A 19,424-nucleotide genomic window follows, 5' to 3' on the forward strand; every position below is an offset into this window, starting at 1 on the left:
ATGTTTAGGTTGAACCAGCAGATTTTCCTAATTATGGATCTAAGTCAACTCTGGTATTTTAGGGCTCCCTGTACCTGAGCGAACTAGTCCGGAAAGTCCAAAATGACTTCAAGTCAAAAAGTGTACTTATATTTAAAGGCTTTTTACTTAAGGATTTGGTTCTGGGCTATGTGTCATAGTTTTATAGGAAATAATAAAGTTCTGGGGAAGCCGGACTGAGAAGGAAGAAATGGTTTGCTATTTCAGTCCTCCTTCTCTGGACTTTTGTTTTCTACTTTCTGCTGCAGGTGGATAACATATCTCTGTTTTGCAAAGCACTAGTCCAAAACAGTTTCTTCTTCCCTAGGAGAGGAGAGTTCCTGAAATGATACACATTAAAAATATAATTCTTCTGACTTGCATTAAAATTTTTTGATTTTTTCTTCTAGATCTTTGATGGTACACATTGCAGAAGTTTATTTCAGAGCTTGGAAAAAGGCTTCAGGGAAAATATTAGAGGTATTTCCTTTTCGTTTTATGAAATGTTAACGTTTTCATTGTGTTCTGGTTACTAAATAAGTAGCTACAGTAGGGCCATTTGAAACCTGTGCTGATGCTTCTCTGTCACACTAAAGCCCGTGGTGAGCGTCCTCCACGCGCATTCAAGGCCACGTCCGTGCCTGAGCACAGCCTCAAGATGCCGTGACTCACTGTGCTGTGTAGTTTGAGTGGAATCAAGACTTTTGCCCCAGGCATTTTGGCAGCTCTAGACCTGTAGTGCCCAGCCACATGTGGCTGCCGGGCCTCTGAAACGTGGCCAGTCCAAACTGAGATGGGCTGTAAACTCACCAAACTTGGAAGACAGTGTGGGAAAAGAAGAATGTAAAATATCTCGTGGTTATTTAAAAAAGAATATTGATTGCATGTTGAAATGATAGTGTGTTGGATATATTGGGCTAAACAAAATATATTATTAAAACAAGTTTACCTTTTCCTTTTTCTGATTTTTATGTGGCATCTAGAAAGTTTAGAATTGTGTTTGTGGCTTGGGTCCTGTTTCTTCTGGCCAGTGCTCCTCGGTACCCTCTGGCCACCTCTTTCACATCATCTGAGAATTTAAAGACTGTGTTTGAATACAGCTAACCTTTAATGACTATAACACCTACATTCTGGCTGTGTAATTCACAGTCACAATTAAACATTCACAGGCTCTTTTGGAAAAAAATCAAAAGAAAGTGTCTTTGTCTGATATCCCTTATGTTTTTCTCATACTAGGTTCTTAGATGTGTTTTTTTCCTTCTGAGAGTAAAATTTTTACTCTTAAGTCATAAAGGGGTCTTTCCTCCTGGGGGAGCAGGTCCTGGACTGGTGGAGGTGGGGAGAGGGGAGGTTAACCACCGGATGTTTGGAGTTGATTTCTGCCCACTCTGCTCTCCTGCCCAGCTTAAGCTTTGGTTAACTATACTGGGGTCTATCACTGACATCTACTTCTAGAAAACTAAAACTTACCACTTCTGTTCCCCTGCTGACAACTTGTAGAATAGTTTTAGAGTGTATAATTTTTTGGAGAAATGGCAGAACTGGGACAATTGTTATGCATTTTTTGCATTGCTTTATTACTGCATGAAACTTGTTCACAGGAAGGAGTATTTGTTCCCCTTTTCTCCAATAGTGGTTTAAAAAATAGGAGTTTGTAATTTAAAATTTAATTTTGACTAGATCTGTACCAAATTAGTACTAGCAATTTGTACTTCTCAGCTTCACTCCCTTCCCTCTCTTCCCTCTGTCCCTTCAAGTTTTTAAAGCAAATTCCAGACGTGACACCTTATTTATGTGTACTTCAGTATGCATCTCTAAAAAGTATGGTTATACAGTGCCATTATCATACTTCACAAAATTAACAATAATTCCTGCGGATTTAAAAAATTAATTGGGTCATATTTAAATTTCTCTGCTTTGTTTAAAAAATGTCTTTTTATAGTTTTTTTTTGGAATCAGGATCCAGCAAGTCTCCCAATTGCATTTGCTTGTTACAGCATTTAAACCTCTTAGAGCATTCCTCACTCTTCTCTTAAAAAAAAAATGTCTGCCATTGATAATGTTGAAAAGCCTGGGTCAGTTGCAGGATGTCCATGTTCTGGTAGTTAGCTCTCAGGGGTCAACTTCTGTGGCCCAGATACTTGACTGGCAGTGCCGTGTGTCTCCTATGTCATCGCAAGTCAGACAGTTCAAAGTTAATGGAGAAGAGGTAAAAATGTTAGTAGCAAATTTTCCTTATCTCCTTCCCTAAAACCATGGAATCCAGGGTATGGAGGCAGAATGCAGGCTAACACACCAGGCCTTCACAGTCCTGGCTTGAACGAGGAGCTGCCACATCCCCGCCCCTGCCCCGCCCCTCTCTGTGGCAGCCCTGAAAGGTGGTGTTTTGGTCAGTTTGGAATCATGGCCCCCACCTTAGAGGTAGTTCATTGTCTGTTCTGGGGGGGCTCTTGGAACATATCCAGTCTTCTGAGATTATCAGGATGACTCAGGAGAGGGTGCTCCCCAGCCCCCCTCAGTCTCTGAGCCCTGTCTGGCTTGAACCAGGCTCCAGTGCCCTGCTATTTAGCACAAATGTGATATTTCATCAAATAAGACAAAGGAAACTAAAAGTTCTCTTTGGTATATGAAGATGAAAGGAATTCTAAGAGGTGTAGACTTAAAGTCGAAAAGCTCTGATGAAAGGATCCAGGCTTTTTCCCTCATGAAATAGAAGATGAACAGATCAGACGGTCCTTTTGTGCTCTAACCACTGTAATGCCTGTCCTGCCGTCTGTGGGAATGCACTCACCCAAGTTCTCGCGTTCGGTGTCGTTGCAGGCCATCGAAAATGGCTGCATCCAGGACTTCTTGTACCATGGGGTCCACCTTCCTCGGAAGTCTCCAGTGCACACCAGAGTGCGCGAGGTGAGCCACACTCTCACAGCACTTTTGAAAATCATGTCTCATCTTTTTTGTTTTCAGATAATTGTTTTTGTGAAATTTTGTTAAGCTTTCACAGGCATCCGTTAAAAGGATTTCTCAGAATCTTGATACTTGGAACCTGGGACTTTTACCCTGCCACCAAAGTTTTGATTAGGAAAACAAAGGTCTACTGTTAAGACATCAGAACTTTATTCAAACAACTTTAATTGAATTATTCGACGTAAAAATGCATAGAATCGTCACTTCCTTACTGCCGCTACCACTGTTTCCAAGAAAGGCTATTCAAGATTATCTTTTGTTATTTACTCTCATACATTACATTTCCACTTTGTATTCTGCAAACCAAATTGAGTAAATGCTGTGATAGTTTCTCTTGATACAATTTTATTTTTAAAAGGTAGTCTCAGAATTTGGATATGGATTTTATCCTCATGTTGTGCGTGATCTGACTAAACAAGGCTCTGCTGTCAGTGTGGTTATTACACTGATAGGAGTTGGCTAATCACAGTGACCCTGGACTGACTAAACAGGGCTCTGCTGTCAGTGTGGTTTTTACACTGACAGGAGTTGGCTGATCACAGTGACCCTGGGGAAGGAATTGGAAGGTCTGGTCTGTGGTGCTGGTCAGTGCCCTAATCCAGGGGCGACGCCTTCTTTGCTTTCTGTTAGTCTTGGCAACTGTGTGTCAAGCTAAGGGAAGAAAGGCTACCTCTTCATTTTTTTGTATAGTGAAACTATTATTTGTAGGACGTAAATTTACTAATTATATTAAGTTTGAATGGACAAAAAACATTTCTTTTATGTTTTTGATGATTTACTTTGCATTATCCAAAGATAAAGAACCAGGGATAAATATATCCACGTGCCCCTTCCAAGCCCCCAGCACACACACAGCCCCAGGTGCTTCATAAGCTGTAGGACAGTTGGGGTCACTTACTTCATGTGTATGATTTGGCGTTTCAGATTCTATTTAATCATAAAGAATAACGTCATGTTAAACTGTACAGATGTGTGATGTAGTTGCTTCACTCTTGGACCAAATAACTAAAGACTTTTTCATACCTGATTTTCTGCTGTGATAGTGTGAGTGATTAAGGTATTATAAGTATAGGTATCATCATTTGTTAAATTTATGGAAAAATGCACAGAAGGAATTGAAAGGCAGAATATTAGATTTCACTTTTCAAATGAAATGTATTCCTGGACTCCAAGTAATTGTTCCTACTGCTTATAACACATTATAGCTTCTTTCTCAAATCCTTTTTTTGATAAATACCAAATTTACCTGATAAGTCATTTTATTGCTATATTGAAAGAAGCTTCAGGAAATACCTTAGGAGTCATTTGAAAGTAAGAAATCGTCATATCGTTGATGAAAATCTTCTAAAATTAGGTAGTAGTAATGGTTGGACAACTCTGAATATACTAAACCCCACTGAACTATATACACTTTAAAAGAGTGACTTTTATGGTATGTGAATTGTATCTCAGTACAGCTGTTTAAAAGCTTTCTATGAAGTGAGTATACCATTGATAACAAATTAATATTGTACACAGAAAAACAAATGATAGACTAAAATCTCCTAAATGAAAAATTAACAATTAGAAAAAGATAATCCCCAGATTGTAGTTTTTAGGGCAAAATTGATTCAAGTTTGCTTAAAGTATAGTCTGTAGTTTTATAGCCTAATTTAAAATTTTTTTCCATTTTTCATTAATATAATTTTAGCTCCAAGAGTTGTGAATTAAGGAAAAAGGCAACATTGATTGTTGTTGGGGGCAGGAGTCTGTGAAGAGTTGCTGGAAGATTCTGGCTGGTTAAAAGGGAGTAGAAGAGAACAAAGGGATGGAGCTAAAAGAGCAGTGTGTTTTCTGATTATCCATGAGTTTGGGGATGAACTTGACATCTAAGTTAAGTTTCTCCTGGAAAGGATCACTAGGCAGTGACACCTGTTTGAGATAAAGTCACCCCTCGGGATCTGCGGGGGATTGAGTACCAAATGCACGGATGCTCCAGAGCCTTATACATCCCCGTACACTTTACATCATCTCTAGATTACTTACAGTAACCAATACAGTGTAAACAGTTGTAAATACTATGTAACTATTATGTAAATAGTTGCTAGCACGCAGCAAATTCAAGTTTTGCTTTGAAACTTTCTGGAATTTTTTTTTTTCCAAATATTTTCTATCCAGGCTTGGTTGAATCCACAGATGCAGAATCTGTGGATATGAAGGGCTGACTGTATATCCTGTTTTTGAATGCCCAATATAGGTTCTTAAAACAAAAGACGGTTGTAGCCAGTGCATTGTAGAATCAGAATGGGTTGTAGAAAGCACTTAGGCTGACTCCTTTTTCATTTGACCCTGAAGGTCAGAGGTGTAAGTGACTTTTTATGAGGTTTTGTGGCTACTGGTAGAAGAGTAGAAGCTGGAACCCAAACCTTTGTACAGCCCAAGGCCATGGGTCTTTCTCTCCACCATAGATGCCTTTTGCATGATTTCCATGTTCCGTGCTGTCAGCATGTCTTTCCACTGTGGTTCCTGTTAGAAAGATTTGTCAAGACTTATGAATAAGGTGCAGCCTATGCTCCCTGTTGTTTCCTCAAAGTAGGATCTTAGATGCTTTTTTGAAAACACCAATGTTACCATTCTGTTCTTCTGTTCTTGGCTCTTAGGTGCTGAGTTATCTTCATCGTCAAAAGGAAGTTCGGCAGGGAGTGGAAGAGATGCTTTACAGATTATATAAGCCCATCCTTTGGAGAGGATTAAAGGTACACGTCTTAAATAGTCTCTCTCTGTTTAGAATGCTAATTATGCTTTTGAGTTTCACGTACTCTAATTCAGAATTGCAGTAAGGCACTAAAAGTAAGACTCGAGGCTGGGAATGCTGTGAGATTTCGGGTGAATATTTTATTCTTTTATTAAAAGCATTTCTTAAACTGGGAATCTGAATTGGTTTAGTGCAGACTGCACAGCTGGAAGGAGGGTAGACATGCTAATAAGTAAACCGGCAGAGCTGGGCTGTACCGTCCTGGTCCTCAGGACCTCCTGCTGGTGACTGGGGGACAAGATGACAGCACTCTGAGGAGTGGTCAGACGAGCACACGGGTAATTTTCAACACAGGTGACTCTGGTGTTGGGAGCGGGACATGATGGTCACTGTTTCTTAATGACACAAGATGGGCTTTGAAGCAAGGAAACATCTTTTAATATCTGTCGACATGGAGCTGGGAGTTCAGCTTCACTTAAGGAAGGTCTCACAAGTTTGGTTAGTTTAAATGTTACAGTTGTCTTTAATTTGTAGATAAGTCTATATTGAGACACTAGAAGCATTACTTTAGGAATTCTACACTGAAGCCTTTGAATGTCAGCTCGCTCTTTGGATTCTGAAACTCTTCTTTCAACTATTCCAGGCCAGAAACTCGGAAGTCCGGTCCAATGCTGCACTGCTGTTTGTTGAAGCATTTCCTATTAGGGATCCAAACTTTAATGCCATTGAGATGGATAGCGAAATTCAGAAACAATTTGAAGAACTCTATGTATGTATTTCATGTGGTCGAGCTCTTTAAGCCTTCAGCTCTATCTGGGCCTCGTGTGGGTCCTGGCCATCCCCCCGTAACTGCCCTGTGCTGACCCCACATGGCAGACTTTCCAGATCTTGACATTCTTCAAGGAAATCCATTCTCTCCCTGGTACCTCTGTGACAGTGTGGACTCGTAATCTGTTTCCTCTTCCTCTCAGTCTCCTTTAGGACATCTAGTCGTTTATTGTGGGTAGTTTTAAGCGTCTTACGTTTGTCCCCGTCACCCTAGCAGAGAGACATTGTAACAGTGGTTAGGACAGACGCTGTGTTTGATTCCATCCCTCGTTTGATAGCTGTGAAGCTTGGGGCAAGTTTGGGCGCTGACTTTTCTGTCTTCATCTGTGAAGCGGGCACGGTGATAGTGCCTGCTGTAAAGTTGTGTGGCAGCGTTGTGAACAAACACACACTGGTTATGTTTTAAGGCAAGTAACGCCTGTTGCAATGGATGTTTTTCAGATGACTGACTTTTCGAATGAGACGTTAGGACATCAGGATGCGACATGTATTTCCCAGGGGTATCTCGAATCTTTTCACCTGGTGGGAGGGTGTGAGCCTCTGCTTCTTTCTCTACAGCCCTTTACATTTGCAGGGTCTCCTGACACAAGCTAAGAAATACTACTTATTGTCCTAGTTAGTAGAATAACATTTTAGGAGGTGATAGCAAAAATGCCATGATGATGGTTACCCGTAGCAGCCCTAAAAACTTCCTCTGGTTTGTTTGTTTTCTGATCTCCTATGAAAAATCTCAGACATGCAGAAAGTTGAAATAATAGTATAATGAGTATGTGTCTACTTACCTCTTCACATGCATTCACATATGTGCATTCACATATACATGCATAAACACCCAGCCACACACACAGACACACGCACCCCTAAAATGGACAGTCATTAGTATTTTGCCATGTGTGCCTCACCTACATGTATGTTTATTTACAAGTCCCTTTGAGGATCATGGTTAATTTTGTGGAAAGATGTTGTTGGGCAAACCAAAACTAGATTTTGGTAGCTTTTAGCCATAAAACTATGAAAAAAACTTTTGCTCTTTTTAATGCAGGTGTCCAATCTATGAACCACCTCTGTTTTTGCCTGAGTGTTTAAGTCTCTGCATTTGAATGCAGAGATGGAGTGTGTGGCGGTGGCCCAGCTCCCACCCCTCCTACATTGGACCCGTTGTGTTACTTGCCTACAGTGATTGCTTGGCCCCAGCCGCTGACCTGGCTGTATACGAGGACGACGTTGCAGGACTGGGGCCACCTGTCAGCCCGCAGATGGCAGTTTGCACAGTGATTAGCGTGGGGTCAGGCATTTTGTTCCGAATGCCGGTTCCCACCTAAGAAGTCTGATCTCTTTCAAATTACTTCCTCTCTCTCTAGTCCTGGTTCTTCTTTAAATCTGGGAATAATATTTTATAGGATTGTGATGAGGTTTCAGTGAAAATTTGTGTATAAAGCATTTAGCTCAATCCCTAGCCCTAAGATGACAGTGGTTATAGCTGTACAAAAGGACATTAAAATATGTAAAGGGTTGTAACTGTCACACACAGTCCTCTATAACTCAGAGCAGTCTATATTCGGATTAATCACGGTGAGTTTTGTATTTGTTTTATTAACTATTTAAAAAATAAAAATTATTGCATGCTATTTTGTTCGAATTTAAGGAAAGAAAAGCACTAAAAGATTGTCAAAGTCACTTAAGTGTTTTTTTTTCAGAACAAGAAATATTAAATTCTAAATAATTCCTTTAAATTAAAAAAATGGTAGGTTGTAGAAAACATGTTATACATGTACATGTATAATATAACATGTACATATTATACATGTACATGTTATAGTTAGTTTTTAAAGTTGCATATGTCTTAGTGGAGATAGGATTATGTTTTTCAGGTAGCAAAACTTAGTCAACAATCTAAGAAAAATGAGATGTCACTGTCAAAACAGATTTAAAACAGCAATAACAGGTTTTCCACTCTAAGTCTTGTTTGGGATGAAAACTGATAGGGAAAGGGTCATGTGTAAGCAGCAGGTCCTCTGGAAGCCTGGAATCACCTTCGGAAGTGCAGTGAACGTGCTGAGGGGGTGATGGTAGCCAGCGAGTGTGAGAGCCGAGAGAGTCTCGGTGGGTCCTACCTTGCCGCAGGGCGTCCTTGGGGAGGCAGGTGCCTCTAACTGTTTGAGCCCTAAAATGTTCTTTATTTTTCTGTGACAGTTTACAGTTTGTCCAGGTCGAGAATTTTGTATTCAAAATCATTTTATTCCAGGACGGCCAAAATATTTTGTATTGTTTTCTAGTGTCGAGGGTATCTGAAACTTTAAGGATGTTTTCCTTTATCTTTTGATTTTTTTCTGCTGCTGTAGCATGAAATTCAGTCCATTGGTTTGAATCTTAGACAAAGGGAACCTTCTTAATCTTTTTCTTTTCTACTTTCCAGTGTCTGTCTGTTTCTAACTTCTTTTATGAAGCAGGGCAATGTAGTTAAGTTAATAACAGTAGTAGTTAAGAGCAGGAGTTGTTTCTGTAGAGGACCAGACAGAAGTGATTTTAGGTCTGTGGGCCACGTGGTCATAGCTGTCCCATCTGCCGCTGTGGCACAAAGGCGGCCACACGTGTACAGGGAGGAGCAGGGGTGGCTTGTTCCAATGAAACCGATCCACAGACACCAGTGTGAATTCCATGTAATAGTCTCGTGTCACAGAATATTATTCCTTTTACCAACCATTCAGAAGTGAAAAACCATTCTCACGCCCTGTGGACCACACAGGGATAGGCATGGGCCAGTCTGGCCTGTGGGTTGGCGGTGAGTTCATGACGCTGCTGGATCAGGGCCTGAGTAGGTGGCAGCAAGTCTTGTGGGGTGGACGGGGTGGGGGGAGTCCAGGAAGTGAGGGCAGCGTTGACCCTGTGTCCTGCACGCTTTCTGCTCTGCTGTTTCTCCAGCTGGAGTGGAGGGAGGCCTTGTTGGAGGTGGCAGATCGAGGCCTCCATGCATGCCTGTGGTTTGGGAGGTGCAGTGGTTCTCCTCATAGAAACCGCTTTATAAGTCAAGTGCCCTCGTCTTGGTGACAGTGTGATTGATTGGAGACACAGATGTGGGCCCTGACTCCTGTGGGACTGTGTGTTGCAAGGTGATTATCCAGAATTATTTTTGAGGAATAATGTTGGAAGTAATTCATAGAAAACAAAAGCCTTAAAACCTGTGAATTCCTAATGTTCTCTTGTTTTTTATTTTATTTAGTTTATCTTTTTTCCTCACTGTTTTCTCAAGTGACCTGTCGTCTTCACTTTTCCATCCCTATTTTGAATAAAGGATTGGGTTGAAGAGGCAGCTGGCCTGGGTTTTCTCTGGTTGTGCAGAGCTGAGTATTAGTAGCTTCTTCCTTGTCTGCTGAGTTGGCCGTGGTTTTTCATCCATGCACAGGGCTTGTCAGCAGACGGGGTTCCCCTTGGGCTCTGCGTGAGGAACAGGCCAGCTGGTGCGCACCGTCCCTGGGTGGGGAAGGAGGGGTCTTTCCTGCTGCGTGGCGTCCTCTCCTTTCTTCTTTCTCGTGGAGGTTGTGGAGTTATTGTCGGCTCTCCTGTGCACCTGGCCCCCAGCGTCTGTTTCGAGACCTTCCCGGCAGGTCGCTTACGCCCGAGCTGCCCTGTGTCCGCCGAGTCCTGACCCTGGGCTGGGGCTGGTCTGAGCTCTGTGTGGGCTCAGCAGGGTCCGCCTGCAGCCCTCTGTCCTGCGGTATGTGGAGCGGTCCCTTGCTTGCTCTTTCCCGCAGGACCCCTTGGTGTTTGCAACACCGCCAGGGAGGAGAGGAAGGAAGTACTTACTCATCCCCAGCTCGGCCTTCTTTTGGTCTAGTCATGGAGTAAGGGTTATTTTTGTTTTTAAACTTTGAATTAGAAAGTTTCACATGTAGCAGTAGAGGGCCTTGTACAGTGAACCCCATGTGCCCCCAGACAGTCCCGGTGATACTGACCTGGGCCCACTTGGTTTCCTCTTCCCTGTTTTGAAGCAGATCTGAGCAAGCATTTCAACTCTAATTACTTCAGTAGGTATCCCTAAAAGACAGGGACCCTTTTTTACTTTCATTTTTATTTATTTATTTATTTTTGCGGTATGCGGGCCTCTCACTGTTGTGGCCTCTCCTGCTGCGGAGCACAGGCTCCAGACGCGCAGGCCCAGCGGCCACGGCTCACGGGCCCAGCCGCTCCACAGCACGTGGGATCTTCCCGGACCGGGGCACGAACCCGTGTCCCCCGCATCGGCAGGCGGACTCTCAACCACTGCGCCACCAGGGAAGCCCCAGGGACCCTTTTTTAAAGCATAATCCTACCACTGGCAAAACTAAAGTAAGATGAATCGTGATTCTTTGATGTCATCAAATATCCAGTCATTGTTTTTCAGTGACATTTCAGTGATGTTTTTTCCAGTTTTGTTTGAGTCTGTGTCCGGATGAGACCTGTGTTGTGGTCGGCCGGTGTGTGTTCATCTCTTGGACGATCAGTTCCCACTTAGCAGTCACTCCCTCTCCCTCTCTCTTTTGTTCTTTCTATTTTGCTTGCTTTTGTTGTTGTTGAGGAAGCCCAATTATTCTCATTTCCCACAGAACCTAGCCTGCTTGTCACTGATACGTGCCTCTGCCCTTTGTATTTCCTGTAAGTTGGTTAAACAGAGAGTTGACTGGGGTCACGTTTGTTGTGTTAGATGCTCCACGGCTGTTGTGTCCGTCCATCAGGGGTGCATAACGTCGTCGCCACTTAATGTTGTTAGCAACCCCGGACGCCCACTGCCTGGATCGGTTCTTTACAAGCAGGGTCCCTTTATTCTGGGCTTAGTGCATTACAGCATTTTGGGAATTCATGAGAGTGGTTTAATAGGTTGTGTCTCACAGGACTGACCGAAGTCCCTGAGTGTCCCTCTGCATGGCAGGGCCTATGTCGGGGGCCCTGCTGTCAGCAGAGTCCAGCAGACAGAGTTGGCAAATAAGGCACAACCTGCGTCTGGATGTCCTTAAACACTCGGCTGCAGAAACGACAAGAAACTGAAGATCCCCGAGTCTGTGTGTGACTCTATGACTTGAAACGTCTGTTAGGTTGTGACTGCCCACTGTACCCGTGTGTAAAGCCAATATTGATAAAAAACGAACTAATATAAGATAATTAAGGCTCTTTCCCTCCTGTACTTATAGAGCCTTTTAGAAGATCCTTATCCGATGGTCCGTTCCACAGGGATCCTTGGTGTTTGTAAAATAACTTCCAAATACTGGGAGATGTTGCCTCCGACCATTCTTATTGACCTTCTCAAGAAAGTAACTGAGGAGCTGGCGTTTGACACGAGCTCTGCTGACGTGCGCTGTTCTGTCTTTAAGGTAAGGTTTTAAATTATATAAGCAATGCCTGTTTATTGTAGAATAGTTCTCAAATACAGAGAAAGAATAATTTAGAAATCACCCATAGCCCTACTCCATAAATATAGCATTATTGACATTTTCGTTGTATATCCAAAGTAACCTTTTAAAAAAGCAAAAGAAAAGTGGTTTCTAAAAAAATAGTCTACTTGAAATAATACTAGTTTTTAGTGTATGTGTTGGGGGGAGGGCGTAGCGTTTTAGAGTAGTAGCTGCGTGTATTTAAAATTGTTTAACGTTTTTATACATTAGAATGGGCTTTGTGTGTGTACTGTGTGTCACTCTATGCACTTTAAGTAAGAGCCTACAGAATATTCTTTGTCCATCACCCAGCTTCAGCAGTTCTCAGGGTGCACCTGCTCTTGTTTCACTGTAGCTGCATCCATTGTCCCACACACACCATTACTTTGAAGCAAATCCAGGACATTTATCAGCTCATCTGTAAACATTTCAGTGATCTTTAAAATATAAAGTCTCATAAAAATGTATATCCTAAGAGATGGAAAGAGAAGGTGGTGGAGTGCGTCAGCTCTTCAGACGTGCGTGTCTGGTCTGAGCTTGCGCCGGTCTCTCGGACGCCTGTGTGAGGTGTGGGCACAGCCGTGCGGGCCCTGTGCCCCCTCGTTTTCATGCAGCATCGAGTCAGGAAATACAGGGAATCTGGGATGTTAAGAGAACCTAAAAGGACTCATAGACTCCAGCTTTGGGGCCTCTCCATCAGGGTCCTCTGGTTTCTTTCAACTGTAATAAAACCCTTTAAAGTGTAGTTCAGAGAAAGCACCGAAAAATTATTTTGTAACCACTTCAGGCTTGTTTGAATGAAGCAAGGGATGAGCTGATTATCAGGCACTGAAACCATACTAATTCATTAAAATATGCTTTTTATATGAAGAGGTGTTAGAAAAGAGTTATTTTCTGTGGGTATGTGTATTTCACTAGTAGTTTTAGTAAAGATGGAACTGAATTTTTCTTACCTGAACTTTTCGTGGTTTATGTTCTAATTTTGAACTGTTTATCTTTCTCCTTTCTTGTAGTGCCTGCCGATAATTTTGGATAATAAATTAAGCCACCCGTTATTAGAGCAACTTCTGCCAGCGTTAAAGTACTGTCTCCATGACAATTCGGAGAAAGTGAGAGTGGCTTTTGTTGATATGCTGCTGAAAGTTAAGGCTGTGAGGGCTGCTAAGGTAAGGTGAACAGAGATTTTCTTACTTAAGACACGAAATATATAAGTACATTTATTTTCAACAACAAAAAGACAAAGCAGTTTTAATTCCAAGAGTTTCAGTGACTGCATTTTAAACCAGTTGGTGTCTGGTATATTCTACTAGTTGGTTGTGTCATAAAATTTTATTTGTTTTGTCAATGTATGTTTTCTTTTTGAAAGACATTAATGCAAGCAGCCCCCACCTTAAATTATATTTTTATCCTATACATGAAAGTTTTTGTTGAAATATTTAAATGCTTGGCACACAGTAAGCACTTAAAATATTACTTGAGAAAACGGTGAGTATGAGACCCCCATCCCCCCACGTTTACAGGAGGAAGCAAGGAGGTATTTGTTGGTTTGTGTGCATTTTGGTGTAAACTACTGAGGGGAGAGTGTTTTCCCTTAACTCTAGTTCTGTTCAGCTTTTGGCTAAAAATGTTAGTTATAAGGTTCTGCATTATTATTTGCTAACACTGAATTTTCTTCTCTGCACAGTAGCTCTCTGAAATTTACTTTAAAGTGCTGTTGTGTCGAGGCCCAGGATTTGGGAACAAGCTGACGTGTCGGTCAGCGTAGGGTCAGCGCATGGCCCTGGGGTGCACTCGTGCCAGGAAATGCTTCCATGCGGCCACAGAGAGGAGCGCACTTAGGAGGAAGGGCCACTCAGCGAGGCGCGTGGGAGCGAGTGCAGAAGAGCTGTAGGGTCTGCCGGCTCCATAGGACGGGGAACATATGTGTGCATTTGCTCAGCTACGGCTCACACATCCCTGGCAGAAAACAGGAAATCGGCACCAGTCTCTGAGGCGAAGGGAGGGGACTGGATGTCTAGAGACAGGGTGCTGGGGAGGCCTTACCGCTGCAGAGGATACGCATTATTTTATGCTTTTCAAATTTTGAACTGTGAACTTTTTTCATGAGAAAAATAGAATATTTTACGTGACCCATGTGGTACAGATACCCCACGTCATGCCCAGTTGTAATGCCTTGGTACGTTTGTTGAAAATCAGTTTCTTGTGTGTGGTCTGTTTCTGGACTCTGCCTGTCCATCCTCAGGCCAGGGCCGTACTTCCGAGCTCACTGCAGCTTGGCAGGAAGTCTTGCAGTGTGTGTCCTCCCGCTCTGCTCTTCTTTCAGAGCTCTTGGTGGTTTGGGGCGCTTGTATTTCCATATAAAGTTTAGAATCGGCATGTCAATTTTGTTAATAAAAAGGCTGGCTGCAATTTCGGTTGGCTTTGTTATAACAGCCTGTTGAAAGTGTAGTTCTGAATCTGAAACGGGAGTTTCCGCTAGTGTTTTGTTTGAAGTGTGCATCTGTTTGCAGAGGATCACTGAGGTGATGGCTGGTGAGGCAGTGGGCAGAGCAGGTGTTCTGAGGTTTGTGGGTCTTCCCAGGAGAACAGGGAAGACCTGGACAAAATGTCTGACTGGAGAGTTTGGGGTTTGGGGGAGTAGTAAGAGCAGAAAAGGAAGAGTAATGTTTTAATGAGGTGGTTCTTTCATGTCAATCCTTGGCTTGCACAAGCAAGGCAGAGCGTGATTTAGCTGTGAGGTCTCTGGAAAGGTTTGTTATGGGCGCACCAGCTAATTCTCCTTGAAAATCAAGGTCAGAGATTGACAGGCCTGTGGAGAGGCAGCTAACAGGAAGGGGGTCGATCATCCAGCAGGTTGGCGTGACAGGTAGTGTGCTACTGCAGTGTCTGACACTGGCCGTGCTTGCGTTGTTAGTGCACGTTGGCGCAGCCTGGCCTCCTACATATTGCTTTGAAGGAGTGAGGGGTATATATACCTCCTTACTTTCCTTGGTGAACGCTGGCAGTGCTGCACTCAGGATCTAGGAGCCACATCTTATGTGCGAAGGCCCTGGGCACGATGACATGGTAGAGAATTAAAGCTGATTAGATGAAATTATGTCCTGTGGCCAAGGGGCAGTTACCAACTTCGTTAAGTAGGCTTCTGTTTATAATTGTCATTGTCAGTGCGGGGCTTTCAAGGTGTTTACTGTTGGTTTCGAGATTCTCCATTTTTAGTATTGTATACCTGAGATTTAGGCCAAATCAACAGTTACTAATATTGAAACGTCTTTATTAAAAAAAAATGGGTTTTTTATATGCAGTTATTATTTTTTAATTCATTAATTTTATTTATTTTATTTTTGGCTGCGTTGGGTCTCTGTTGCTGCGCGCGGCTTTCTCTAGTTGCGGCGAGCGGGGACTACTCCTCATTGCGGTGCACGGGCTTCTCATTGCTGTGGCTTCTCTTGTTGCGGAGCACGGGCTCTAGGCGCGCGGGCTTCAGTAGTTGCGGCTCGCGGGCTCTAAAGCGCGCAGGCTCAGTAGTTGTGGCACACAGGCTTAGTTGCTCCCCGGCATGTGGGATCTTCCCGGACCGGGGCTTGAACGCGTGTCCCCTGCATTGGCAGGTGGATTCTTAACCGCTGTGCCACCAGGGAAGCCCCTATGCAATTATTTTTAACATTAGGAATGAAACACCAGTTAGCAATTTTGTTTATGGTCTTGTCTGATGTTAATATCAACCTGTGGGTAGTATGTTTAGATAAAATAAAACCTCAGGTAATTGAAGAACCCTAAACTAATCAGAATTGTTCTTCATTTTATTTTAGAAAAAGTGAATCAAAGAAAAATAGGTTAAAATGGGGAGTTTCTGGAAAGGCAGACTTGCGGGGAATGTTCACTGCAAGAAAAACCCGTGGAACCTTGGCATTTGGTGTAAGTGCCGATCGCTAGTTTCTGTTCAAGGTCGTCTGGTCTCCATGAGGGCTCAGGAGCCAACCTTTCCAATGTGAAACCCTCTCTTTTAGGCACTGCCCCTCGATCCAGTCTCAGTGCTGTGACCTACAGTGTTTCTTGGGTATATTGGTTTCAGCAGGTCTGAACTCTGCGAGGTATTGAGGCTTGAGAAGCCCCTGGTCTCCTGAGTGCCTCGGTTTCCCTCTTGGGATCTGTCTGTCACTGTGCCGGCCGCTCCGGGGTTGACACTCAGCTGGTGGCATGGCTGTCGGGCGGCACTTGTCTTTACTACAGTGACTATTTCAGAAACACCAAGTGTGCGCATGGAAGTGTTCCGGGGGCATGTCGGGGAACGGTCGTAGTGTCGGATGCTCAGACATTTCCTCGGGAGAGGGGGAGTATGTTTGTCTGAATGCGCAAGGCCCTTCTGACCTGGAGGGTGGACTGAGGTATCGTGGGAGTGAGGACAGGGCCAGGCGGGCAGCTGGCGGGGGGCGGGCAGCTGGCGGGAACCGGTCCCTGGGTGGGGGGTGGGGGGGAGGAGACCGGGGAGCATACTTAAGTGCTGATGAGAAAGGTCCACTGGAAGTCCTGGAGAGAGGGGACGGTCATGAGAACCAGGTCCTTGAGGAAAGTCTGTGTCAGTGGTGCTGTCCCCTTTACACAGATGAGTGTTAAGTGTTTGCACAAGTGACAGAGACAGGATTTGAACACTGTACCGTCAGAGTCTATTTTATTTCCATTATTCTGTGGTGTTTCCCCTTGTTTTGCATTTCTTGCTGAGAAGTTTGGCCCTTTTCTGTGGGCAGTGGACGACTTTGATGCTTTTACGCTGAGGGGCAGCATGACAGTCCTGCCGTGTGCAGGTGTGGGCAGTGGCTGTGAGGCGGCTCGAGGAGGCCTGTGGCCACCCGGGCAGCACTCAGTAGAGGGCGGGAGGGGTGACCGTGAGGGGTGGCTCTGTGTCCGAGGTGGGAAACGGGAGACTCACTTTAGCTTTCTGTGCCAAACCTGTTGTAGATGTTTAAATTCACTTTTCATATTAATGGGCCCAAAGTTGTGGTGTTTTAGGAAATTTTAAAATTATTAGACTGATAATCGTAACTGTCATTTGAGGGTCCACTGATGGTCCTGATGGATTATAATTAATCCCAGCAGCCTTGTGCTTATCTGCCTTATGTGTCAGTGCTTTTTAAAATACGGGTTTATTTTAATTTGTCTGCGGAAGAGTCACAGATTCTGGTATAATCATTTGAGATGAATTTCCTTGAATGTAGAAATTAGTTCCTTTTTGATTATACTCTCCTTCTGCACATGTGCTTTATCCACAGTTTTGGAAAATATGCCCCATGGAGCACATTCTGGTCCGTCTGGAGTCGGACTCTCTGCCCGTCACTCGGCGCCTGGTGGGCCTTATCTTCAACTCCTTCCTGCCCGTGAACCAGCCCGAGGAGGTGTGGTGCGAGCGCTGCGTGACGCTGCTGCAGATGAACCATGCGGCTGCGCGGAGGTTCTACCAGCACGCGCACGAGCACACGGCCTGTACCAACATAGGTACCCAGCCCCGCCCCACGCCGTGAGCCTGGCGTGTTTGCTTCGTGCTCAGTGTGGTTCTTAATGAGTTCCCGTAAAGTAACACTTTAATTATTTGGGATTATAATTTCAGTGTTAGAAAATTTTGTTGAAGATACACGTAAATTAATTATTGGTTGTCTCACACATTTTAGCAAAGCTGATTCATGTGATTCGCCACTGCTTGAACGCCTGCATCCGGAGGGCTCTGAGTGCATGCGGGGAGGGCAGTGAGGAGCCGGGGAAGGAGAACGTGAGCGTGAGTCGAGCCGCCGCTGCCCGGCGCCGCCTTGGGGCCATGGGGCTGGGGCCTGGGCCACGGGGACGGGGACGGGGACGGGAACAGGGCCACGCGGACGGGGTCGGGGCCACGGGGGTGGGGACCCGGACGGGTGCTTCTCCCGCGGGAGAAGGGCAGGGCAACAAGGCAGAGGTGTTATTTCCACAAGCCGTTACCTTAGCAATAAAATTACTTATTCCTTTAGTGCTGATACTTCACCTAATTATTTTGGAGGATCATAAGTAATTTTCTAGAAAGAATTTCTGTGTATCCTTTGTAGTTCACTGTGGAGTTTGAGTAGGATTTAATACAAAGGAAAAATTGTTATTGCTGACACTCTTTTCCCAGTTTTCTTCACCTTAAGCTTCTGTATATATATATATATATATATATATATATATATATATATATTTTAATTGCTTTACAATGGTGTGTTAGTTTCTGCTTTATAACAAAGTGAATCAGTTATACATATACATATGTTACCATATCACTTCCCTCTTGCATCTCCCTCCCTCCCACCCTCCCTATCCCACCCCTCCAGTCGGTCACAAAGCACCAAGCTGATCTCCCTGTGCTATGCGGCTGCTTCCCACTAGCTATCTACCTTACGTTTGGTAGTGTATATATGTCCATGCCTCTCTCTCGCTTTGTCACAGCTTACCCTTCCCGCTCCCCGTGTCCTCAAGTCCATTCTCTAGTAGGTCTGTGTCTTTATTCCTGTCTTACCCCTAGGTTCTTCATGACATTTTTTTTTCTTAAATTCCATATATATGTGTTAGCCTATGGTATTTGTCTTTCTCTTTCTGACTTACTTCACTCTGTATGACAGACTCTAGGTCTCTCCACCTCATTACAAATAGCTCAATTTCGTTTCTTTTTATGGCTGAGTAATATTCCATCATATATATGTGCCACATCTTCTTTATTCATTCATCCGATGATGGACACTTAGTTTGTTTCCATCTCCGGGCTATTGTAAATAGAGCTGCAATGAACATTTTGGTACATGACTCTTTTTGAATTATGGTTTTCTCAGGATATATGCCCAGTAGTGGGATTGCTGGGTCATATAGTAGTTCTATTTGTAGTTTTTTAAGGAACCTCCATACTGTTCTCCATAGTGGCTGTACCAATTCACATTCCCACCAACAGTGCAAGTGTTCCCTTTTCTCCACACCCTCTCCAGCATTTATTGTTTCTAGATTTTTTGATGATGGCCATTCTGACTGGTGTGAGATGATATCATTGTAGTTTTGATTTGCATTTCTCTAATGATTAGTGATGTTGAGCATCCTTTCATGTGTTTGTTGGCAGTCTGTATATCTTCTTTGGAGAAATGTCTGTTTAGGTCTTCTGCCCATTTTTGGATTGGGTTGTTTGTTTTTTTGTTATTGAGCTGCATGAGCTGCTTATAACTTTTGGAGATTAATCCTTTGTCAGTTGCTTCATTGGCAAATATTTTCTCCCATTCTGAGGGCTGTCTTTTGGTCTTGTTTGTGGTTTCCTTTGCTATGCAAAAGCTTTTAAGTTTCGTAAGGTCCCATTTGTTTATTTTTGTTTTTATTTCCATTTCTCTGGGAGGTGGGTCAAAAAGGATCTTGCTGTGATTTATGTCATAGAGTGCTCTATGTTTTCCTCTAAGAGTTTGATAGTTTCTGGCCTTACATTTAGGTCTTTACTCCAT

General features: G+C 43.5%; 1 protein-coding gene across 1 annotated transcript in view; it reads left to right on the forward strand.

The window, feature by feature from the left end:
* Positions 1 to 19,424, forward strand: part of NCAPG2 (non-SMC condensin II complex subunit G2) — a 61,851-nt gene that overhangs the window by 12,992 nt on the left and 29,435 nt on the right. The window contains exons 8-15 of the mRNA XM_082662171.1: positions 429 to 498; positions 2,839 to 2,925; positions 5,622 to 5,717; positions 6,360 to 6,485; positions 11,710 to 11,889; positions 12,963 to 13,115; positions 17,217 to 17,439; positions 17,613 to 17,716. Coding sequence (XP_082518297.1) covers positions 429 to 498; positions 2,839 to 2,925; positions 5,622 to 5,717; positions 6,360 to 6,485; positions 11,710 to 11,889; positions 12,963 to 13,115; positions 17,217 to 17,439; positions 17,613 to 17,716 — 1,039 coding nt within the window. The remainder of the gene's footprint in view (positions 1 to 428; positions 499 to 2,838; positions 2,926 to 5,621; positions 5,718 to 6,359; positions 6,486 to 11,709; positions 11,890 to 12,962; positions 13,116 to 17,216; positions 17,440 to 17,612; positions 17,717 to 19,424) is intronic.

This window comes from Grampus griseus (genome assembly GCF_964374135.1).
Source record: "Grampus griseus genome assembly, chromosome: 9".
Lineage (NCBI taxonomy): Eukaryota > Metazoa > Chordata > Mammalia > Artiodactyla > Delphinidae > Grampus > Grampus griseus.